This window comes from Meriones unguiculatus, chromosome 19 (genome assembly GCF_030254825.1).
Source record: "Meriones unguiculatus strain TT.TT164.6M chromosome 19, Bangor_MerUng_6.1, whole genome shotgun sequence".
NCBI classification, from domain to species: Eukaryota; Metazoa; Chordata; class Mammalia; order Rodentia; family Muridae; genus Meriones; species Meriones unguiculatus.
In genome coordinates, this window is record NC_083366.1 from 39,126,548 (window position 1) to 39,146,563 (window position 20,016).

Sequence of the window (20,016 nt, forward strand, 5' to 3'; positions counted from 1 at the left end):
GGCTTGCCAGGTCACCCAGAGAATTTTTGCATTTGTTGTTGGAAGAATGTAGAGAGAAAGTTAAAAAAGCAGGGTGCAAAAAGCAAAAGCAGAAAGATGAGCAGGGGAGGTATGACAATCCATTTCCATATGGGACTCTCAAAGGCCCAAGAGCTAGAGGCCTCAAGCTGTTCCCTTTGTTTTTGTAAATCTGTCTGGAGTTGTTGGATTTTGTCTTTTACTATACCCAACTGGTTGACATAGAAACAGCATTCCTCCTGGAGGAAGATGCAAAGGCCACCTTCTTTAGCTGTGAGGAGATCCAGTCCGCCTTACTTTTGAAGTAATACTGCTGCCAGCAAGTCAATCTGTCCTTGGAGAGTTAGTATTGTCTGAGCCACTTGCTGGAGATCCTGGATGAACTGGGAAGAAAGCTGATAACACAAAGTTAGGGAATTGGCTAGTCCTGCTGTCCTGGTCCCGACAGCTGCCGTGATTCCTGCAACAGCCAGGAGGGGCAGGATTTGAATTACCCTCTTATCCTGCTGGGCAGCTTTTGAGTCCATGACAGGGATGGGTAGGGGCTCCTTTTCATTTATCACCCTCAGCTCAGGGAAGAGGAGTACCAGAGTGCAAACTCCCGACCATCAAGCAGGCAGATGATGGTAGACCTGAGTGCCACAAAGAATTGAGATGTTATTAGCAGTAGGGCATTGGAGTTGAGATGAGGTTTCAAGGATTACAGTTTTATTACAGTCTAAGGAACTTAGCATTCCTACAGAGTGTGTCCCAGATGCCTTGAAACAGCTTCACATGCCAAAGAGGGTGATATGAAAAAGTCAGAGTCAGGGCAGTTAGTAAATGGTGAAGTGAGGTTACTTGACAGAGTCACTGCAGAAGCTGTCAGTGGTACCTCTGACTTGGTCCCCTGTGGTACACAGCCAGCAAGCTTTAAATGGCCTGTTTGGGTCCCATTAAGGAGCTTGTAGGCCGAGGTCAGAGTCTGAAGTAGAAGATGAAATGACAGGTTTGTATTATTTAGGAGAGGGAATGTTAGAGAGGTAATGACCTTAGAGGAGTGTTTAATTATCTTCTCTACTTCTCCCATCCCCAGGGATTGGAACATATTTTTTCAGGATATGGATAGTACTTATTGGTAAATCAGGTGTATAGTGGCAGTAGAGTTTTCCAACAACACTTACTTCCCATGTGGGATCCCATGGGTCTTAGATGTACAAGTAGAGAGGTGAAAGGCTTCTTCTGTGCTGGTACGTGGATTTGGCAAGACCAGTATGGGCAGCCTCCATACCTATTGGGCCATTTTTTGCAATGATCCTTTGTTTGATCAAAGAGGAAACAAACAAAAATTCTATCAAATAAGAGAGGAAGGATAGATGTAGGGGCGATGGCTATTCCAATCCACTCCTGGAAGCATCCCCTAGAGCAGTTTCCCAACCCTATTTGGAGAGACTGTTTATTATCAATGGTGGTTTCTTGGACCTTGAATCTCCTTATGTAGGGATTACCTTGGACAGAAATAGGCAAGAGGAAGAGGAGGAAAGATACATACCCAATCCAGTAGGGTCGATCATAGCTTCTGTGTTGAGGCCTCATTTCTCTGGAACCAGAGACAAAGTGGTTGATCTTGGCATCTTTGAAGCTTGAAGGAGCAAGGTCCTGTTGGAGTTGATATGTAGGAGGGGGTGTTATCTTGAGGAGAGAGTGTGAAAGGCTTGAGATGGGATAGATGAATCCAGTGAGGGAAGCCCTCAAGTTTAGCAGCTGTGGGGGTCACAAGAATCACCTTGAAAGGGCCCTGCCATTTAGGAGAAAGAGTTGGGGAACTTTGGTTTGGAGGGGAGAGAAGGACCTGGTCCCCGATGTTAATAGGAGATGGACAGGGTTAGTGTGTGGCCGTGGTAAATAGTGGTCAGTAAAGACCCATAGAAGAGAAGGGAGATGACAGAGTAAGGGAGTAAGTATGTGGTCATGGAGAGGAGAGGATTTAGCTGAAAGACCAAGGGTTAGGACCGGTCTCCCATACATGAGCTCAAAAGGTGAGATAGATAGAGGTTTGGGGGGAGAGCTTGTAGCCTGAAAAGGGCCAGGGGGAAGAGTTTTACTCAATCAAGGTGAAGCTCTTGTGATAGTTTAACAAGAATATTTTTTAAGGATCAGTTAGTTCATTCTATCTTTCCTGAGGACTGGGGATGGGATATGAAAATACCAAGGAATGTTAAGGGCTTTAGAAAAGGTCTGGGAATGGCCCTGAGAAGTAAACTCAGGGCCATTGTCTGACTGGAGAGAGGTAGGAATTCCAAAACGTGGGATGATCATGGAGATCAGAAACTGTCTGAGCTCTTTTGTTAGTAGTGGGGATAGCCTCCACCCATGCCGAGAATGTGTCCACCAAGACCAGGAGGTACCGGACACGTTTGACTGCTGGCATGTGGTTAAAATCAAGTTGCCAGGCAGTCCCAGGGAGAGAGCCTCTAGCCTGGTGGGTAGGGAAAGGAGGGCTGATATCCTGAGTTAGGATCTGAGGTCTGGCGAATCTTACAAGAGGCAGTAATGGTCTTTAGGAAGCTCAAGTCCTCAGAGGTAGGCTGGAGGTGAGCCGTGACAAAGTTAGACAAGACTTGACTGTTAGGATAAAAGAGCTGGTGCAGATAGGACAGAATCTGACAAGTGTCGGGAGAGGGTGGGGGAGATGTTTTGTGTGAGGATATTTTGTGGTGAGTGGGATGAGTCTAGGCCTTTAAGGGCCGCAGCCCTTAGCTGCCTCATCAGCCCGGTTATTTGCTTTGGAAACTATGGAATCATCTGTCCGGCATCATGGGACCGGCAGTGGACTACTCCAATGGCTGTGGGAAGGTGGGAGGCTTCTAGCATGGCCATAATTTGGCCTACATTGGTTACCGATCCTCCCTTTGCTGTAAGTAACCCACACTCTCTCCAGATGGCAGCATGGGAGAGAAGAATATGAAAAGCATATTTAGAGTCTGTATAGATACTAAGGGACTGCCCCTGGGCCAATTGGAAGGCGCCGGTAAGAGCTATTAGTTCGGACTGTTGTTTAGTGGTGTGGGCAGGGAGGGCTTGTGCCTCAACTACCTCAGTAGTCGACACTACGGCATAACCTGCTTTTCGAGCTCCCTCATGTACAAAGGAGCTGCCATCTGTGTACTAGGTATAGACTGACTGAGGTAATGTGCCCTCCTGTATGTGTGAGGGGTGGGGCAATAGTTCCTCTAAAGTTTCAGTGCAAGAGTGAGATGGCGACTAGTCAGTTAAGTTGAGGAAGAAGGCTTGAAATATTAAGAGGTGGGCATGGTTGGAAAGTGAGAGTAGAGTCTTCTATTAGCAACACCTGGAGGGAAAGGACCCTGGAAGGAGGTAAAGCTTGTAAGCCTTTGTATGTTAAAAGGTGACACAGATTATGAGACGTGAAGACAGTAATAGGTGACCCAAAAGTTAATGGTTTTGACTCTCGAATAAGGAGCTCCACAGCCACTAGGGCACGAATGCAGGGGGCCCATCCCTGGATTGTCAGGTCTAATTTTTTTTGATAGGTACGCTACAGGTGCAAAGGAGGGTCCCAACCGGTAGCCCAGGACCCCAAGGGCATATCCCCCTTTTTCTGTTACATAAAAGGAGAAAGTCTGGAAAATGGAGGGCTGGGGCCTCAACAAGAGCCTGTTGGAGCCTCTGAAACAGCTTAGTAACGGGCTTAAGAAGGAGTTCATGCAAAGGGCCTAAGGCTGCCTCATATAAGTGGCGGGCAAGAAGGGAAAAGGAGGGGACCCAGGACCGTAAGAAACCGACCATTCCCAGAAACGATAAGATTTCTTCTTTGTTAGAGGGAACTGCCAGGACCGTATTAGTTCTTTCCTGTCTAGGGTGATGCCCTTGTGGGTTGGGGTTATTGTTAGTCCCAGGTAAGTGACCTCAGAAGTGGGTAATTGGACCTTGGGGGGTGAGATCCAATAGCCCATGCTGGATAGGAAATTTAGAAGAGCAGAAGTGTTAGTTTGGCTAACTTGTAGGGATGGACTGCAGAGGAGAAGGTCATCTACATACTGTATAAGTTTAGATTTAGGGAGATATAAGGAGAGTAGATCAGAAGCTAGAGATTGGCCAAAAAGGTGTGGGCTGTTTCCGGGAGCCAAAGCCATTTACTGAAGCCAAAGCCAATTAGTGAGCCAAAGCCAATTAGTGGAAAAGTTACCAACAGCCGTACTAGGACCCTAGGTCATGGGTGATAGATTTCTGTGAGAACATCTGCTCGTTAGTTTTGGAGCATCCTTGAGACATATTAAGGAAACATTCTTGAGGTATCTTGCAGGAGGTATCTCAACCCATAAAACACGTTTGCTATCTCCTGCAGCGGTAAATTAGCCTTCCCCTTTCCTGCCTTCTCCCTATATAGTTGTGTAAAAATGTCAAACAAACAAGGCTTTGATCAGACAAACAGACTTAGCCTCCTTCCTTGCGTCTCTGTGTCCTACCCATTCTTTCCACCACCCCCCTTTAGGAACCCGTTGAACTCCCGTGGGTCGGGACAGGCTGTCCCAGAATCCCTGAGGTAGAACAGTCCAGGTAAGCTGAGTAGAAAGAAGGGTGTCAGGGTCAGTCCAGGTGAAGGCAGAGATATTTTGTGACTGGGTGTCTAAAGGGATAGAGAAAAATGCATCCTTGAGATCCAGAACTGAGAAATGGGAAGTGTCTGAGGGGATAGTGGAGAGGAGGGTATAGGGATTGGCTACAACAGGGTGAAGGGGGATAACGGCAGAGTTGAGAAGCTGGAGGTCTTGAATCAGGCAATAGGCTCCATTGGGTTTTTTTAACCGCAAGTATAGAGGTGTTAAAAGGAGATGAAGTGGGGCGAAGGAGTTTTTTTCTTGGAAGGTCAGCGATTGAGAGGAAGTGGGTGTTGAGCCTGGGCAATATACCAGGTGGGGTCCTGTAGCTGAATGACTACAAGGGAATGATGTCTCGCCATAGAGGGGTTTTAGACATCCCAAACTTGGGGGTCCACTTGAGAGTCTGTTAGGTAGGGTAGCTAGGAGGAGGAGAAAGGACGCTGGTGAGCTTGGGGTCAGGCGAATGGGTGGAGTAAAGAAAATAGGGGCTCTCACTTTGGCTAAAAAGTCCCTTCCCATTAGGGGAACTGGACAGGCTGGCATTACTAAAAAGGAATGAGTCAAGGGGACTCCCCTAAAAATACAATTAAGTGGTGGAGTCCGGCAAGGCTGGCATGGTTGTCCCCCTATCCTGACAATAGAAGAACTACAAGGAGAGGTTGGTCCCCAGTACTCTGGTAGGACTGAGTAAGTGGCTCCAGTGTCCACAAGGAAGGAGATGGCCTGCCCTGATACCATGATGATTACCCATGGCTCACTGTTAGTGATGGCAGTAGTTGGGTCAAGGGAACCTGGACACCTTCAATCATCTGTGGCCAGGCCTAGGGTATCAGTCAGAGGGCAATCTGGGAGTGATGCCCCATATCATGGGAGAAACGGTGGTAGTCAACACCCCAATGTCCCTCTTGGTGGCATTTTGGACATGACCTTGATGGCTTGCAGGGATTAGGACAAGCCCGGACCTAATCCTTCTGACCGCATCCGGACCAGTGATCCTTCTGACCACATTTAAGGCAGGGGGACTGGTGGTCCTCATGTAGGTCAAGCCTGGGCCCAATGACTTTTTTGACCACTTGAGACAGGGACCTTGTGGTCCTCATGCCTTAAAAGGCAAGGGAGCCTGGGTAGTGGATGAGGCCAGTCAGATGGCCTTGGCCAGCATTTGGTATTTTTGCTTGTGGGCTTTTTTATTTCTCCCGTGGTACACCTTCTGCCTGTGGAGTCAGAGGTCCCTTCTCCAATAATTTAAGCTTAGTCCTGATGTCGGGGTAACTTTGGGAGAAAAAATAGGTCATTAGGAGTTGTCTGCCCTCTGTTCTTTCAGGGTCTAGAGTAGTGTGTTAAAAAAGGGCCTTTGAAAGGTGCTCTAGGAATTGAGAATGTTTTCTTTTCTGTCCTGAATGACCTCCTGGAGCTATTCATAATTGACTGGCTTAAGGGCCGCCTTGCAGAGACCAGCCAGGAGGCAGGTTGTGAACTGATCTCTGGCTAAAATGCCTTCTGGAGTATTGTAATTCCATTGTGGATCCTGGTCGGGTACCGCCTCAGCCCCAAGCGGGTGTGAAGCATTTGTTTGGTGAACCTCATCTGCATGCGTTCTAGCCTGTTCCCAAACTCGCCTGCATTCCTAAGGTGTGATAGGTTATTGGTAAGATTCATATATATCTCATGGAAGGTGAGACTATAAAATTGAGTGAGATACTGAAATTCTTTAATGAAGGTAGAAGGATTAGAGGTATAGGATCCTAATCTCTTTTCTACTTGAGAAAGTTCAGTTAATGAGAAGGGAACATGCACCCTAATTAAGCTGTCTACACCAGCTACTTCCCGCAAGGGAAGAATTGATGCTGGTTTCTGCTGAGTAGAGGGAGCAGACTTTGCTATAGAGCAAGAACAGGTAGCAGTGGGGCTAATAGTTGTTGGTGAGGTGAAAGTGGGTGCCAGAGTGAAGCGACTAGGACAGCCTATTGCCAGGGAGGGGGGTGAGGATTTTGGAGAAGCCGAAGGAAAAGAGGAGGGGGTAGAAGAGTAGGGGGAAGATGCCAGAGGTTGTGAAGATTCTGGAGAAGCTGAAGAGGAAGAAGCTGGGGTAGGAGAGGAGGGAGAAGACACCGGAGGGTGTGAGGATTTTGGAGAAGTTGGTGAGGAAGAAACTGGAGTAGGAGAGGAGGGAGAAGACATCGGAGGTTGTGAGGATTTTGGAGAAGCTGGAGGTTGAGAACAGCAAGGTGGCGATTCATCTGCAGGGTCAAAGGTAGAGAACTCCTGAGGTTGAGACTTTATAGCTGGAAGCAATTGGGCAGGAGGACAGGAAGAGCAGAGGGAAGGTTTAGAGCGGAGAAGAGAGAAAGCTTGAACATAGGGTATCTCCTTCCATTTACCAGATTGCTGGCAGTAATTAAGAAGATCCCATAAAATATTGGGATTTAATGAGCCGTTAATTGGCCAATTTGAACCCTTACCTAAAGAATATGTAGGTCAAGTCTTACTAGAGAGGCATATGAGCTTAGAGGCCTTTAACTCAGGCTCCATTTGTAATGTTTTAAAATTTCCCAGAAGACATCCTAGTAGGGACACTGGAGGAATGGACATCTGGGCCTTTTCCTTTGGGAAGCAGAGAAGTCAGTGACCTTCCAGAGGCCCCCCAAAGGCAAGGTGTGACTCAGATGAGAGGTCCTACCGGATCCAAAAGGTTGTCAGCTTTTGGACAGAGACCAGTGCGCAGATTCCTGAGAGCACGGTCTGCCCAGTGCTAGGACTTCCCTGAACGAGTGAGAGCCGGGGAGGTTCTCCCAAGGGAAAGTGGGGCCCTAATGGAGATGGAGGTCCAGCAAAGACGGTCAGCCGTAGCCAGTAAAGACCGTGGTTGGGGATCCTCCTCCTCAAAGGGCAGTGGGAAGTTGCCGGACTCTCAAAGGTCGCTCTTCCCTTACCCAGAGAAACGTTTATGCTGACCAATAGAGGGAACTCACCAATTTAGCAGTGTTGGATGTCGAGGTAGTGATCTGGTTATCAGAAAGTGGGGGTCACAGGCGGATTTGGAACAAAATAGGTCTCCAGCAGTCCCAGTGGGGTGCCGGCACTCCCCATGCAGTGTGCCCGCTGCAGTGAACCTATTCCCGGCCAATGCACCAATGATAGAAATCGTGCGCGATGAGAGTTACACAGTGGGTTCACAAATCACGCCAAGCAACCGGTTCCACATGGGAGGTTTATTGGGGAAGGGGAGAGAAAGGGAAAGGGAAGGGGGTAGGAAAAGGGGAAGGGGTCACAGAGACCATCTCTGGATGAGGCAGGAGGGAAAGAAAGAGGAGGAGCTTCGAGTTCTTATAAGGTGACCCAGAGCATGCACAGGTGGTTTCTGGTGGCCAGCGGTGGTCTTCTAGGTGGCCTCACAGATGCCAGACAACCAGTTTGTCAGGTCCCTTGGGGCTGGCTGTAGAGATGCCTGCTTACAGATCCCAACAATTACAACAAGCCCTTTTGGCATAAACTGAAAGCTGCCGTCACCTTCTCTGATGACAAGATGCAGCTAGACTTGCAGCTGGGCATGACAGATGCCCAGCAAAATTTTGGTGTCTCACCTACTGTCAGAAGAAACCAACCCCCAACTCCCCGGCCCCCAGAATTGGCCCAACAGCAAGCTCCTATAATTGTTTAATTAACCAGTTCAGCTAACCTCCTTCCCCTCTGCTCCCCTCCCATGCACCCCATCCAGATCAAACACTACCCAATGACTCTGAAACCAAAGAGAAATTGCTTATTGCCTGGCTTAAAGAGACAGGCATCCTGGTGCCCTGTCATTCACCCTGGATTATGCTTCTCCTGCCTGTGAAGAAACCTGGGACCTCTGGTTCTCATGAGTCTGATTCCTCCAGGTGTCCACTGTCTTGGAACTAAAAGACACATTTGTCAGCCTTCCACTGGCAGAAGTGAGTCAACCCATATTTGTTTTTAAACGGACAGTCCACGTCGGAGGTTACGGTGGGCAACGTACCTGAAACAGGTTTCCCCAGGGTTTAAGACACTAAATGCTGACCACCTGCCCTTCGTCAGAGGTTTCTTGGGAAATAGATTTTAGAGGGGCCACTGAGGGACTGCTGCCAGAGTTACAGACCTTGGGCTACAGAATGTCAGCTAAAAAAGCCCAGCTTTGTAGAAGGCTGCCTATTTTGGCTAACAGCTGAGGGGGAGGCGAAAGGAGCCTGGCTCAGAGTAGGATTGATGCCATCTTTCAGACCCCAATTCCAAAGCCCAAGAGACAGGCTCTAGCATTCCTAGATGCAGCTGGATATTGCTGCCACTGGGTACCAGAGTTCGTGGCAATAGCAAGCGTCTATACACCAGCACAAAGTGGAGCAGCAAGCCCCTAATCTAGACTGAGACTAAACAAAAGACATTTGAGGCTTTTAAAAACAGCTCTGACTTTGGCTCAAGCCCTAGGCCTTCCATATGTCCCAAACATTTTCCTTTATTTGCTCATGAAACAAAAGACAAAAGGGATTTTATTCTAAACTTTGGGGCCAAGGAAATGTCCTATGACATAGGTGCCCATCCAAATGATTGGAACCATTAGCCACAGGATGGTCCACCTGTCTAAGAACTGTGGTGGCCACTGCTCACGTAGTGAAAAGGAAAAACGCAAACAAGTTAGCCGCTGGTCAAGATCTTATCGCACCCCCATTACACAGCTGAGGACCCCCCCCTCCTACAAGCACCAGAATGCTGGCTGTCTAATGACTGTGTGACCCAGAACCAGGCCCCCACCCGTAAGTCCAGTTTGAGAAACCCACCACCACCAATTCTGCTACTCTCTTGCCTGATGAGTCAGGTGCTCATCCGTGACTGTCATGAGATGAAACTGGTCACCACAGTCCTCCATAAAGGCTATTCATTCCACTGGACCACCCGAGGGACCCAGCGGACATCCAAGTCCAAGAAGTTTCCCCTTATTCCAGTCCGGTGATACTGCCTGCCTCAGGCAGGAAGCCAAAGAGGCACCAACTTGGAAAGGACTCTCCACAGTAACTCTCCACTCCAGCGGCTGTGAAGGCAGCTGGCACTACAGGTGGATCCACCACACCCAGGTCAAGAAAACAGAAGCCACAGATGTTGGGGTCACCTACTCCCACACATACCACATCAGCTGGCTATGAATGTGTGCTCCTTCACTCAGTTATTACCTACGAAATCTAAAAGGACTTCAAAGGGTGAGTCTGATGAGCTTCTCTTACATTCTTAGAGGTCAGAATGCTGTGGTTCTGGGCCTTTTGATAAGTACATGGAGAAGACTCATTTGGCGATAACAGAGCAGAAACTGTCTTGTTAACTTACTGCAAGCCTTGACATCATTACGGAAAAGAGTAGTGGTCTCTAGTTAGGTCCTACGGGATCCTGCAGGATCGGCAGTGTGGATGGTGATAAACTTCCCAGGGTTTCCGAGGCAGTCCCCAAAGTTACTGCATCCAGAGCCAGCAAACCACAGCAAAGAAATCCTAAACCACACGAGAGCAAAACTGACCTGCCAGCATTTTTAGATGAATACAAGCGTGCGTTACCAGGCCCCAGGAAAGCTGCGGTGGCAGAGAGTTTCCACGCCCAGTGCTCGCTAGCTTGCCATTCAGAAGTACGTAAACCAGGCATGGGGGCTCACCGTCGTAATTCCAGCACTCTGGAGGTGGAGGCAGGAGGATCAAGAATTTAAGGTTGTGGCCTGCAGCAGTTAAGAATGTGTATTGTTCTTGCAAATGACCCCAAGCTAAATTCCTGGTACCCGTGGAGAGGAGGAGGACTGTCACAGCTGCCTCTAGTTCCAGGGGATCTGTGGGCATTTGTACCACCGCCACCACCCTGCACACAAAAATTAAAACAAAAACAAAAAACTTAAAAATTCAAGTTTATCCCTACCTAGCTACTTATCAATTCAAGGCTAGTTTGGTGGCGATAGTGTAGTGCAGGAAGAGCGGCCTGAGGAAAAACAACTAACTGGTCAAGACCCTAAGGGTCCTGCTTCCTGAAGACCTCTTGTTACTGCTAGCCTTCACTCGTTGCTGTCCTGGTCACCCTGTTTTGTGCCTTGTATAAATAAATATCCCTGGCAAATTTCTAATTTCCCCATCGGGCAATGCATTCACAAAACATAACAATAGTGGGGATTTATTAAAAAGCAATGCTGCTCAGATTAATGATTTAGCTGAAGATTTCTGAGAAAAAAAAATTAGAAGTATGTATGGTTAGGTCAGGCTGGACGGTGGTGGCTCATGTCTTTAATCCCAGCACTTGGGAGGCAGAGGCAGATGGATCTCTGTGAGTTTGAAGGCAGTCTGGTCTGCAGAGTGAGTTCTAGGACAGACAAAGCTACTCCCAGAGAAATCCTGTCTCAAAAGAAAAAAGATTAGGTCAAGGTGCTTTTTATGTATTATTAATTAAATCAGGTCAGGGTGTTTTGCCAGCTGCTTTGTAGCAGGGAACCAACAATACAACATGCAGATAAAAGACACATTCTCAGTTACCTAGTAAAAGGCCTGCTGAGGTCAGAAAACAAGAACAAACGAACCCGTTTGTTCCCTAAGGTTTCCCCTACAGAAGACAGGCTACAGTCAAAGTCAGCAATGAAAGCCCGGTGCTCTGGCACGGGCCTGTAATCCCATCGCTCAGGGAGACAGAGGCAGTCGGATCCCTGTAAGTTCCAGGCCAGCCTGGTGGTCTACAAAGCGAGGCCAGGACAGCCAAGGCTACACAGAGAAAACCTGTCTCAAAAAAAAAAAAAAAAAGAGTAATTGAGTTTCAGTGCCCACTGTTAATATTGAGCTTCTATGTTCATTGTGAAATCTGAATTTCCTGGTTTGTTCCTCTAAATTTGCTGACGGGCTGTGATGCACCGTAAGGACTTCGTGCTGTGCGTGTACAAACTGAACAGATTCTTCTTTTCCAGTTGTCTCAAGGAACAACGTGATATGGATGTATTGTGGGAAGAATCAAGAAGCTGAGCGATCAGATGTGAGATTTAGAAAGACTTGGTTTTAAAAATCTGACCTGCCCTCTGGCAGATTGAGATGTTTTAAATAAATAAATGAATGAATGAGCAATTTGTTATCCATTTTAAAAATGGGTAAATATTCTTATTGATGAGTTTATGCTGATGAATTTCCCTAAACTTCCTGGCTTGGTTTGGCCCTTTTTATACACAAAACATAAGAGCAGTTTTCACAATTGCATATGAATATTTACAAATGTCTTCAAAAACAACGAGGAAGCAAACTAATGCGTGGTCTCTGGTCACTTGGGAAACTCCAAAAATAAGCGAGATATAACTACTACTTGAATCATTCCGTTACTTCAAACTGTGGTCCTTTAATTGTTAAAAAAAAAAAAAAAGGTAAATAAAAAGGGCTGTAGAGCTGGCACAGTGGTTATGAGCATACACTTTACTGAGTTCAGTTCCCAGCACCCCTGTCCTGTGCTCATGACCTTCTATAACTTAAGCTCTAAGGGACCTTGTCTCCCTTAGACAAGACACATACACATACACATACATAGAAATCAGTCTCTCTGCTTTGAGACAGGGTTTCTCTACTTTGCTCTAGCTACAAACAAGTGCTGGGATGAAAGGTCTGCACCATCGTGCCCAGCTAATAGTAAATAAAAATAAACCTTAATCTTTCTTTCCTTACATTGGCTTCATGACGTTTCATCACATCAGAACATGCGCAGAAGCTCTAGATTCCTTCTCCATTGGGCTTAAGACTGGGTGTTACTGCTACTTGCTTCTGGTACTTGGTATGTAGACCAGGCTGGCCTTCAACCCAGCGAGCCACCTGCCTCTGCCACTCGAGTGTAATTGATGTTGCGTTGAGGGGAAGGGATGGTTATTGTTCTTGGGCGAGTTCACATCTTTGTTCCTTTTGTTTTTTGAGACAAGGTCTTACTACGTATTCTTCACTGGCTTTAAACTCACCATGTTAGCCAAGGCTAGCCTTGAACTCGAGATCGGCCTGCCTCTGAGGTGCTGGGGTTAAAGGAGTGTGCCATTCCCAGTCAACCCCAATTCTTAGAACATACTTAAGTGGCATTTAAATTAAACCTCGTCTCATGCTGGACGAGAGATCAGTTCTCTAGCTTTCCCTGGAGTTAGAAGCTCAAAAGCCCAAATTCAAGATCCTAGATGGCTTGAATTCTTGCCATGGAGATAGGAAATATACCATGGCTGTTTGCCTGCTGCCATTCTGAACCTGGCCAAAGCCAAGGATAAATACACAGTAGAACTAATAGGCTTATGAACTAAGACTGGACAAAGGATTCTGCCAGTAAACAATGCAAAACCAAGCTTACCTCGGCCATAATCCCTAGAGTAAGAATAGCCAGGTCTCAGCCTTTCGAATCCATAGCAGCCTTGAAAAACACCTGTAAAACTCGAATGGCACTTAACTCCATGTGTATTTGCACCCTAAAACCTCAGATGAAGAGCTGGACAAGAAACACTAATACCACTAAGCAGCTGAGTTTACAGAAAATTCAAAAACCCGGAAATGAACTTAAAGCTCACAATCAGAAATGCACTGAAACAGAATAGCAGAAACAGACTTTAGACACTGACCCAAGTCCCCACCTGGAGAAAATGCTGCAGCCCCTCGTGGAGGAGGTGGCGGCCCTGAAAAGGACCTTTGGAAAGAGTGGAAAGAAGCGCGGACCAAGGCTTTAGCCGCCGAAGCCGTAGAGCGTGCGGCCCTGGCGCTTGAGCGCGTAGACCACGTCCATGGCGGTGACGGTCTTGCGCTTGGCGTGCTCCGTGTAGGTGACGGCGTCGCGGATCACGTTCTCCAGGAACACCTTCAGCACCCCGCGGGTCTCCTCGTAGATGAGGCCGGAGATGCGCTTCACGCCTCCGCGCCGGGCCAGACGGCGGATGGCGGGCTTGGTGATGCCCTGGATGTTGTCGCGCAGCACCTTGCGGTGGCGCTTGGCGCCGCCTTTGCCCAGGCCCTTCCCGCCCTTGCCGCGACCAGACATTGTCCGAACAACGTACAACAGCGAGTCACACTCACGGCCCTCAGCCCGCGGCGCCTCTCGCTTTATAATGGCCTCGCGGACCGGAGTGGAAACAGGAAGGCGGCGGCGGGCACGGCGGGCGGAGGGGGCGGGGCCCTCGCGCCGACTGAACGCTACGGGCTGGAGACAGGAAGCCGATTCCGTCCCCCCCGCCCCGCGCCGGTGGTTTTTAGTAGGTCGCGCAGGGCCGCCCTTAGGTCGTTCCTCTGTGTCGAACACGGAGGAGCCGGGTGCGCGCTCAGGAGCTTTCAGGCTTGTTTGATTTGGCTGACAGGTTCCTGGGCGGCCTTGGCTGCCCTGGACTCGCTCTGGAGACCAGGCCGGCCTCGAACGCACAGGTCCGTCGGCCTCTGCCTCGCTGGATGCTGGATGACAGGCACGCGACACCGTGCCCGGCTGGTTGCGGGTTGTACAGAGCTTTTCCACCCAGCGCGATCCCTGCGGTGTCTAAACAAAAGTTCATCCCAGCATACACCAAGGGCACAGGTGCAGCACCTGCTTCTCTCCTCCCGCTACGGGGCACCGAAGTGCTGTGGAACTTGGAAGGACGCGGTCCAAGGACCCAACACCCTAGAGCCGCGACCCCACACAGCACCACGGAGCCAGGGGCGCCAGTGCGGAGGTGGCGGCGACAGCCTGAGCCTGTAATCGTGGTTCTAGGGAGACGGGGCGGGTGCACCCGAGCCCAGGGCCAGCCTGGTCGGCCTAGAGCCCCAGGACGTCTGGGCGACAGAGAAGCCCTCCTGGGGGAACGGGATCCGTGAACTACAATGCTTCTGAACTGAACGTGGCCGGTTCCCAAGGCTTCTCACGGTTCAGGGAAAACAAATCCTGACCTGAACCCACATTTGCTAACGTCCTCAACTGCAGCACGGGGTGGAGTGACCTACGGTGCAGCAAACACTTTTTTTCATTTAAAATGTTCAACTCTCTACAAGAGACTGTGGTGGCTCTGAAAAGAGCCGTTGTTTTTACACACGAAGGGATCCGTCAAGACCCGTCTTACTTCCCCTTGGCCTTGTGGTGGCTCTCGGTCTTCTTGGGCAGCAGCACGGCCTGGATGTTGGGCAGGACGCCGCCCTGCGCGATGGTGACGCGGCCCAGCAGCTTGTTGAGCTCCTCGTCGTTGCGGATGGCCAGCTGCAGGTGGCGCGGGATGATGCGCGTCTTCTTGTTGTCGCGGGCCGCGTTGCCGGCCAGCTCCAGGATCTCGGCCGTCAGGTACTCCAGCACGGCCGCCAGGTACACCGGGGCGCCGGCGCCCACCCGCTCCGCGTAGTTGCCCTTGCGGAGGAGCCGGTGCACGCGGCCCACGGGGAACTGCAGCCCGGCCCGGGACGACCGCGTCTTGGCCTTGGCGCGGGCCTTGCCGCCCTGCTTGCCGCGTCCAGACATGTCCAAACAGTAAACAGCCGTTACCAACTGTACAAAACGAACGCGAAGGACCTTCGCTCTTATACTTTCCTCTGGGCGCGAAGAGAACGCAATGCGATTGGCTGGCTTCGCCTTTTCCTCTAGACCAATGGGAAGCGTTTATGACGACGGGCGTTTCGATTGGTCGGGAGTTCGCGGTGACGACACCTCCACTGTGAGCGAATCACAAGTGTTCCTTCCTGCGCCTCATTTGCATGCGGCTTCTATAAAGTGAAGGGCCGGCGTCCCGGGCGCTGCAGTTCGCGCGCCGTATCAGGATGCCCGAGCCCGTGAAGTCCGCTCCCGCCCCGAAGAAGGGCTCAAAGAAGGCGGTGACCAAGGCGCAGAAGAAGGACGGCAAGAAGCGCAAGCGCAGCCGCAAGGAGAGCTACTCGGTGTACGTGTACAAAGTGCTGAAGCAGGTGCACCCCGACACGGGTATCTCGTCCAAGGCCATGGGCATCATGAACTCGTTCGTCAACGACATCTTCGAGCGCATCGCGGGCGAGGCGTCGCGCCTGGCGCACTACAACAAGCGCTCGACCATCACGTCGCGGGAGATCCAGACGGCCGTGCGCCTGCTGCTGCCCGGGGAGCTGGCCAAGCACGCCGTGTCCGAGGGCACCAAGGCCGTCACCAAGTACACCAGTTCCAAGTGATGGTGCCCAGTGACCCTGCATTGCAAATTCCAAAGGCTCTTTTCAGAGCCACCCACCCTTTCAGCGCAGAAGGCTGTTGCACACGCGTCCTCGCTTGTCCAGTTTGGGCACAGACGTGGAGATGCTGATCTTAGGTTTCCTGCGAGGCTCCTGCGCCTGCTGGTCCCGGACAGGCGTTTCCGCGTGTCCCACCGGGAAGACTCGCTCCGTTTTCCTCTGGCAAGGACACTGAGCAGCAGGTGAGTCCCCGGCGTCCCGCGTCCTTGCTGGACCAAGTCAGGCAAAACATAGACGAGGTGTCCTAGGTTGGGCAAGTCTGGCCACTGCGCCCATTTCCTTGAAGGGACGGTGTGGGCAGTGAGTCCTGTCCTGAAGGTCCTTCCTCCTACCCCAAGGCCTTTGGGTCTGGAGCATTCCCCCCAGCCTGGCCCTGAGCCTAACGGGTTTTTCTGTCGGTGAAACCCTGGTCCAAGTTTTCAGTACCGCTTGACCACGGAATTCTGTAGATGAATTGGATCCCTGGATTGTGTGTATTTACAGGGCAAGAGTAGATGTGGGCTCGCGAATATTAATTCAACCAAGAAAAAAAGATCACCAAAGTTCCTTTTCACTTGCTGCCTAACAAATTGCAATAATTTCACAGTTTACTTTCACCTAGTTAAACGACTTCTCATTTTTAGAACTGTCTCGGAACCACTAAAGCCACCTGTGTTTCCTCAACGTTGCTGTCAATATCTGCTATTCACCCAATAAGCTTAGTAGGATACGAATTAAATCGTGAACAAGCCTCCTTAACCAATATTTCAAATCGGTAGATCAGAGTGGCTTTAAACTCAGACTTACCTGAGTGCTGGGATTAAGGGGTGTGCCCCCACCCCCGGTTTAAGTCGTTGCGTCTTCACAGCGTCTTCACAGCGTCTTCATGGAATAACTTGCGCTTGTGCTGGTACTACAGACCGCATGGCAAGTGTTCGATGACAGGTAAGAGATTGTCTCAATCTGCAGAGCTAAGAAATAAAAATTCGTTTAGCTGCAGACTCCAGTTTCAGCACACAGGCTGTAGCCACTCAGTGTCAGCACAGGCTGTCAAAACACGGGTGTGATGACACAGGATAGTGCACAGTAGTAGCACTGTGTGCCTGTGTATGTATTCGTGAGTGTACACCGGGTCTCAGGGTGACAGAGGACACTGTGGAAAGGACGGATGAAAAGGCCCTCTGCAGCCACCTACTTCCCAGGCATTAGCTTGAGACTCGGGGATCATGAGCTTCCACTGACCCAAATGACTTGTTTGGGAGTTGATAATAAATATCCTTTTTATGTAGGCAGTGATCACGTCTGCTAAAACTGAGACCTTCACTGAGGAGAAAATCCTGTTTTACAAGCTAAGGAAGACCAGCCTGAGGCCAAGGTGGAAGTGTGAGGCGCTGGAAGACGTGATAGGAAAATGGGAAGACAACATCCTCTCTAGGAGACAGGTACCAGAAGACTTCCTCTACAGACTTGCTTACATACTCCCCGAGAAGCCTGTCCACTTGAGTTCTAGCTGGGAAGCACAACTGCCCTCTTCCTGACAGGAATCAAAATTCTAGGCCTTGCCCTGACACTCCAGGCATTCTCTCTTTAAAGAAACCCTTTACCCCACCCCTGCAGACTTCTGCTGCTGAGCCTTTCTATTTCCCCCACCCCCACCCCTATCTCCATCTTTCCTATAGCTCCTCCTACCCTGGTGTTTCCACTCTCAAAGGTCAACAAAATCCTAGAGTTTCCTTCTGAGTCAACTTTAAAATTCTTTTATATATGAGATCAAGAACTGCACGGGGACCGGTCCTCTAGGGACAGAAGAACACTAAACAGTTCTCTCCTCCCCTTGTTGAGATGTCTTATTATGTGTTTATTCACATTTAAAGGCTAAAAGCTTGCAAAAGGTTTCACCTCCTGGGCTGCTGCCCGTGGGTTTAAGTTTCCATCACAGGTGTTTGAGGTTAGATCTGTATATCACAGAAGCAAGAGCCTTAACTCTAACCTTATCCATTATCTTCCTTAGCAATGTTTCCTTCAGCATCCATTTTCACAAACAGTAAGCCACTTCATTAGGATACTTGTATCCGAGAAATGTGTCAGTGATTCAAAAACCTGCAAGAAAGAGTAGCAAAGAGGCTGGAGATGGCTCAGCCCTTAATACTTTTCACAAGGACCCTAGTTCGGTTCCCTGAAGCCATATCCAGTATCTCGAAATCACCTATAACTCCGGGTCCAAGGCATCTAACACCCGCCCCAGATCTAGGGCACCCACATACACGGTATACATTCTTACACAGTCATACACACACCAAAAGTAAAAATAAAATGGAAGATCCAGTAAGCAAATGAACCAAGTAGACTTTATTAGGATGTTTGTATCTGAGGAAACATAGAATAATTCTAAAACCTAGAAGAAATTCTAAAAGCAAAAAGGCTGATTATTAAGGAACACTCATAATTCTGTAAGGAGATATAACTTGGCCCATTTGGCCCAGCAATAGCCAATACAGTTTTCTATTTCTTCGTAAAACTTTTGAGATTGTAAGTATGCCAATTATAGTATGCATGTATCTGTAATTAAAATCAGAATTTCTGCTCTATCATTTTACATTTGGGATCATGATTTTTTAATATCTAGAAAACATTAGGAGGTAGAAAGAGTTGAAATAATATCTCTATTTTATTTCCAAAAATATTATAACCAAATTCCATTCAAATCTGAAGTGGGGGGTGCTGGAGAGATGGCTCAGAGGATAAGAGCACTGATTGCTCTTCCCAAAGGTCCTGAGTTCAATTCCCAGCAACCACATGGTGGCTCACAACCATCTAAACATGAAGTCTGGTTCCCTCTTCTGGCGTGCAGGTGTACATGCTAACACACATTGCATAAGTAATAAATAAATCTTTAAAAAAAAAAAAAAAACAAATCTGAAGTGGGGGAGGACCCAAAAATTTAAATACAGAAACACATTTGAGACTACAACATAGAATTCCTGAGTAGTATTCCTTAGAATTCACTCAGAATTTGGAAATTTTAGCACAACTCAGATTCTCAAGTCTACTGATCTGAAATCTCAGTGTTTGTCTGAACAGAAGAATATGGCCGTACCATTTTGAAATAATATTTTCACATGTGTAGGAGCTGGTACGAGAAAAAAGGGGAAAGTCAAGAAAGCCTACAGGCATGACTCCAATCCTCCAAAATCTGGCCCTCGATTCTTCCTGTGCACCTCTATGAATTGAGGCAGAAGGTAGAACTCTTTGACCCTTGGTGACAAAAAAGCAAATGTCTGAGGATTCCAGGCCACGGAGGATAGCCGAAGGAGTGCGAAGGCAAGAGTCACTTTGACTGCTATGCAGCCACAGGCAAGTCAATGGAACTCTTTACTTCATCCGCAGTGTAGGAGCAGAAAACCATCCCGGTGTCAAGAAGCTCTGTAAGTCAAATAAGAAGGAGAAATGAATATTAAAGGAAAAGCACTGAAATGGAGCTACCCAACACAGGATTATGCTCCTCCCAGAAGCCATAGGTACCTAAAAATAAAAAGCCCAGCACCAGATGGGGCTCCTCCACTTGAGTTGTTGGTGAGAATACAGCTATTGCTATGGTTTCGGCTGCGTGGACAAGGGACATGGAGAAATCAAGATGGGAGTGACCAGACATCTTCCTCCCTATTGGTCAGCTTGGGAGCGGGAGGGGGGTCGCCAACTATTAGCTATTAACCCTGTGAGCTACAATAATGACCCATATGGCAGGATATGCCCCTGGATGTAATATGGGGGGGAAAAATTCTGATTGGATAAGGCTGGCTCCACAAAATGAAAATCACCACACGTTTGATACTATAAATCCGGTCAGGAAATTCAGAGTCCCCAGGGGAGAACCTACTGCCGTTCTTCTTTTAAAGTGGACGTAGAATCGAGCTGCCCTCCAAACTGCTAACTTCTGACCAGCAGATGGGTGCAGCCCTCAGGCCTCACCAGAGAAGTCCCTCTATGTGGTCGCGGTTAACAGAGAAACTCAACAAGTTGTCAAAGTGCAAGGACTAGGCCACAGTGGGACAGCTCCACCATACACGCGTAGCTAAGGCTCAGGGATCATCTCGGAAGATGAGACCGAAGTCAGGGAGGCGGAGAGGGAACCAGCGAATGGTGGACGCAGTGGGACCACCGCATTCATGAACTTTTGAGTTCTTACAGCTAACTGTCCTCCTCCACCCCAATACCTTCCAATGCCCAACACTGGAACT

The 20,016-nt window shown here is 48.9% G+C and overlaps 3 protein-coding genes across 3 annotated transcripts; 1 reads left to right on the forward strand and 2 right to left on the reverse strand.

Annotated features, from left to right (window-relative positions):
- Window positions 1-7,824: 7,824 nt before the first annotated feature.
- LOC110544798 (histone H4) lies at window positions 7,825-13,675 on the reverse strand. Its single transcript, XM_021630633.2, has one exon. It carries the CDS (start codon window positions 13,629-13,631, stop codon window positions 13,320-13,322), a length of 312 nt encoding a protein of 103 aa, XP_021486308.2. The 5' UTR covers window positions 13,632-13,675; the 3' UTR covers window positions 7,825-13,319.
- A 941-nt stretch (window positions 13,676-14,616) lies between these two features.
- LOC132649286 (histone H2A type 1-E) lies at window positions 14,617-15,080 on the reverse strand. The gene has a single exon (XM_060372871.1). It carries the CDS (start codon window positions 15,063-15,065, stop codon window positions 14,673-14,675), a length of 393 nt encoding a protein of 130 aa, XP_060228854.1. The 5' UTR covers window positions 15,066-15,080; the 3' UTR covers window positions 14,617-14,672.
- Window positions 15,081-15,335: 255 nt separating this feature from the next.
- Window positions 15,336-18,333, forward strand: LOC110560235 (histone H2B type 1-C/E/F/G/I). Its single transcript, XM_021656091.2, has 2 exons — window positions 15,336-15,981; window positions 17,068-18,333. The coding sequence occupies exon 1, from the start codon at window positions 15,362-15,364 to the stop codon at window positions 15,740-15,742; it is 381 nt and encodes a 126-aa protein (XP_021511766.2). The 5' UTR covers window positions 15,336-15,361; the 3' UTR covers window positions 15,743-15,981; window positions 17,068-18,333.
- Window positions 18,334-20,016: the final 1,683 nt, after the last annotated feature.

Bases quoted from the DNA above. Each gene is read 5' to 3' on its own strand.
- LOC110544798 (XM_021630633.2), bottom strand. From the start codon at position 13,631: ATGTCTGGTCGCGGCAAGGGCGGGAAGGGCCTGGGCAAAGGCGGCGCC.
- LOC110560235 (XM_021656091.2), top strand. From the start codon at position 15,362: ATGCCCGAGCCCGTGAAGTCCGCTCCCGCCCCGAAGAAGGGCTCAAAG.
- LOC132649286 (XM_060372871.1), bottom strand. From the start codon at position 15,065: ATGTCTGGACGCGGCAAGCAGGGCGGCAAGGCCCGCGCCAAGGCCAAG.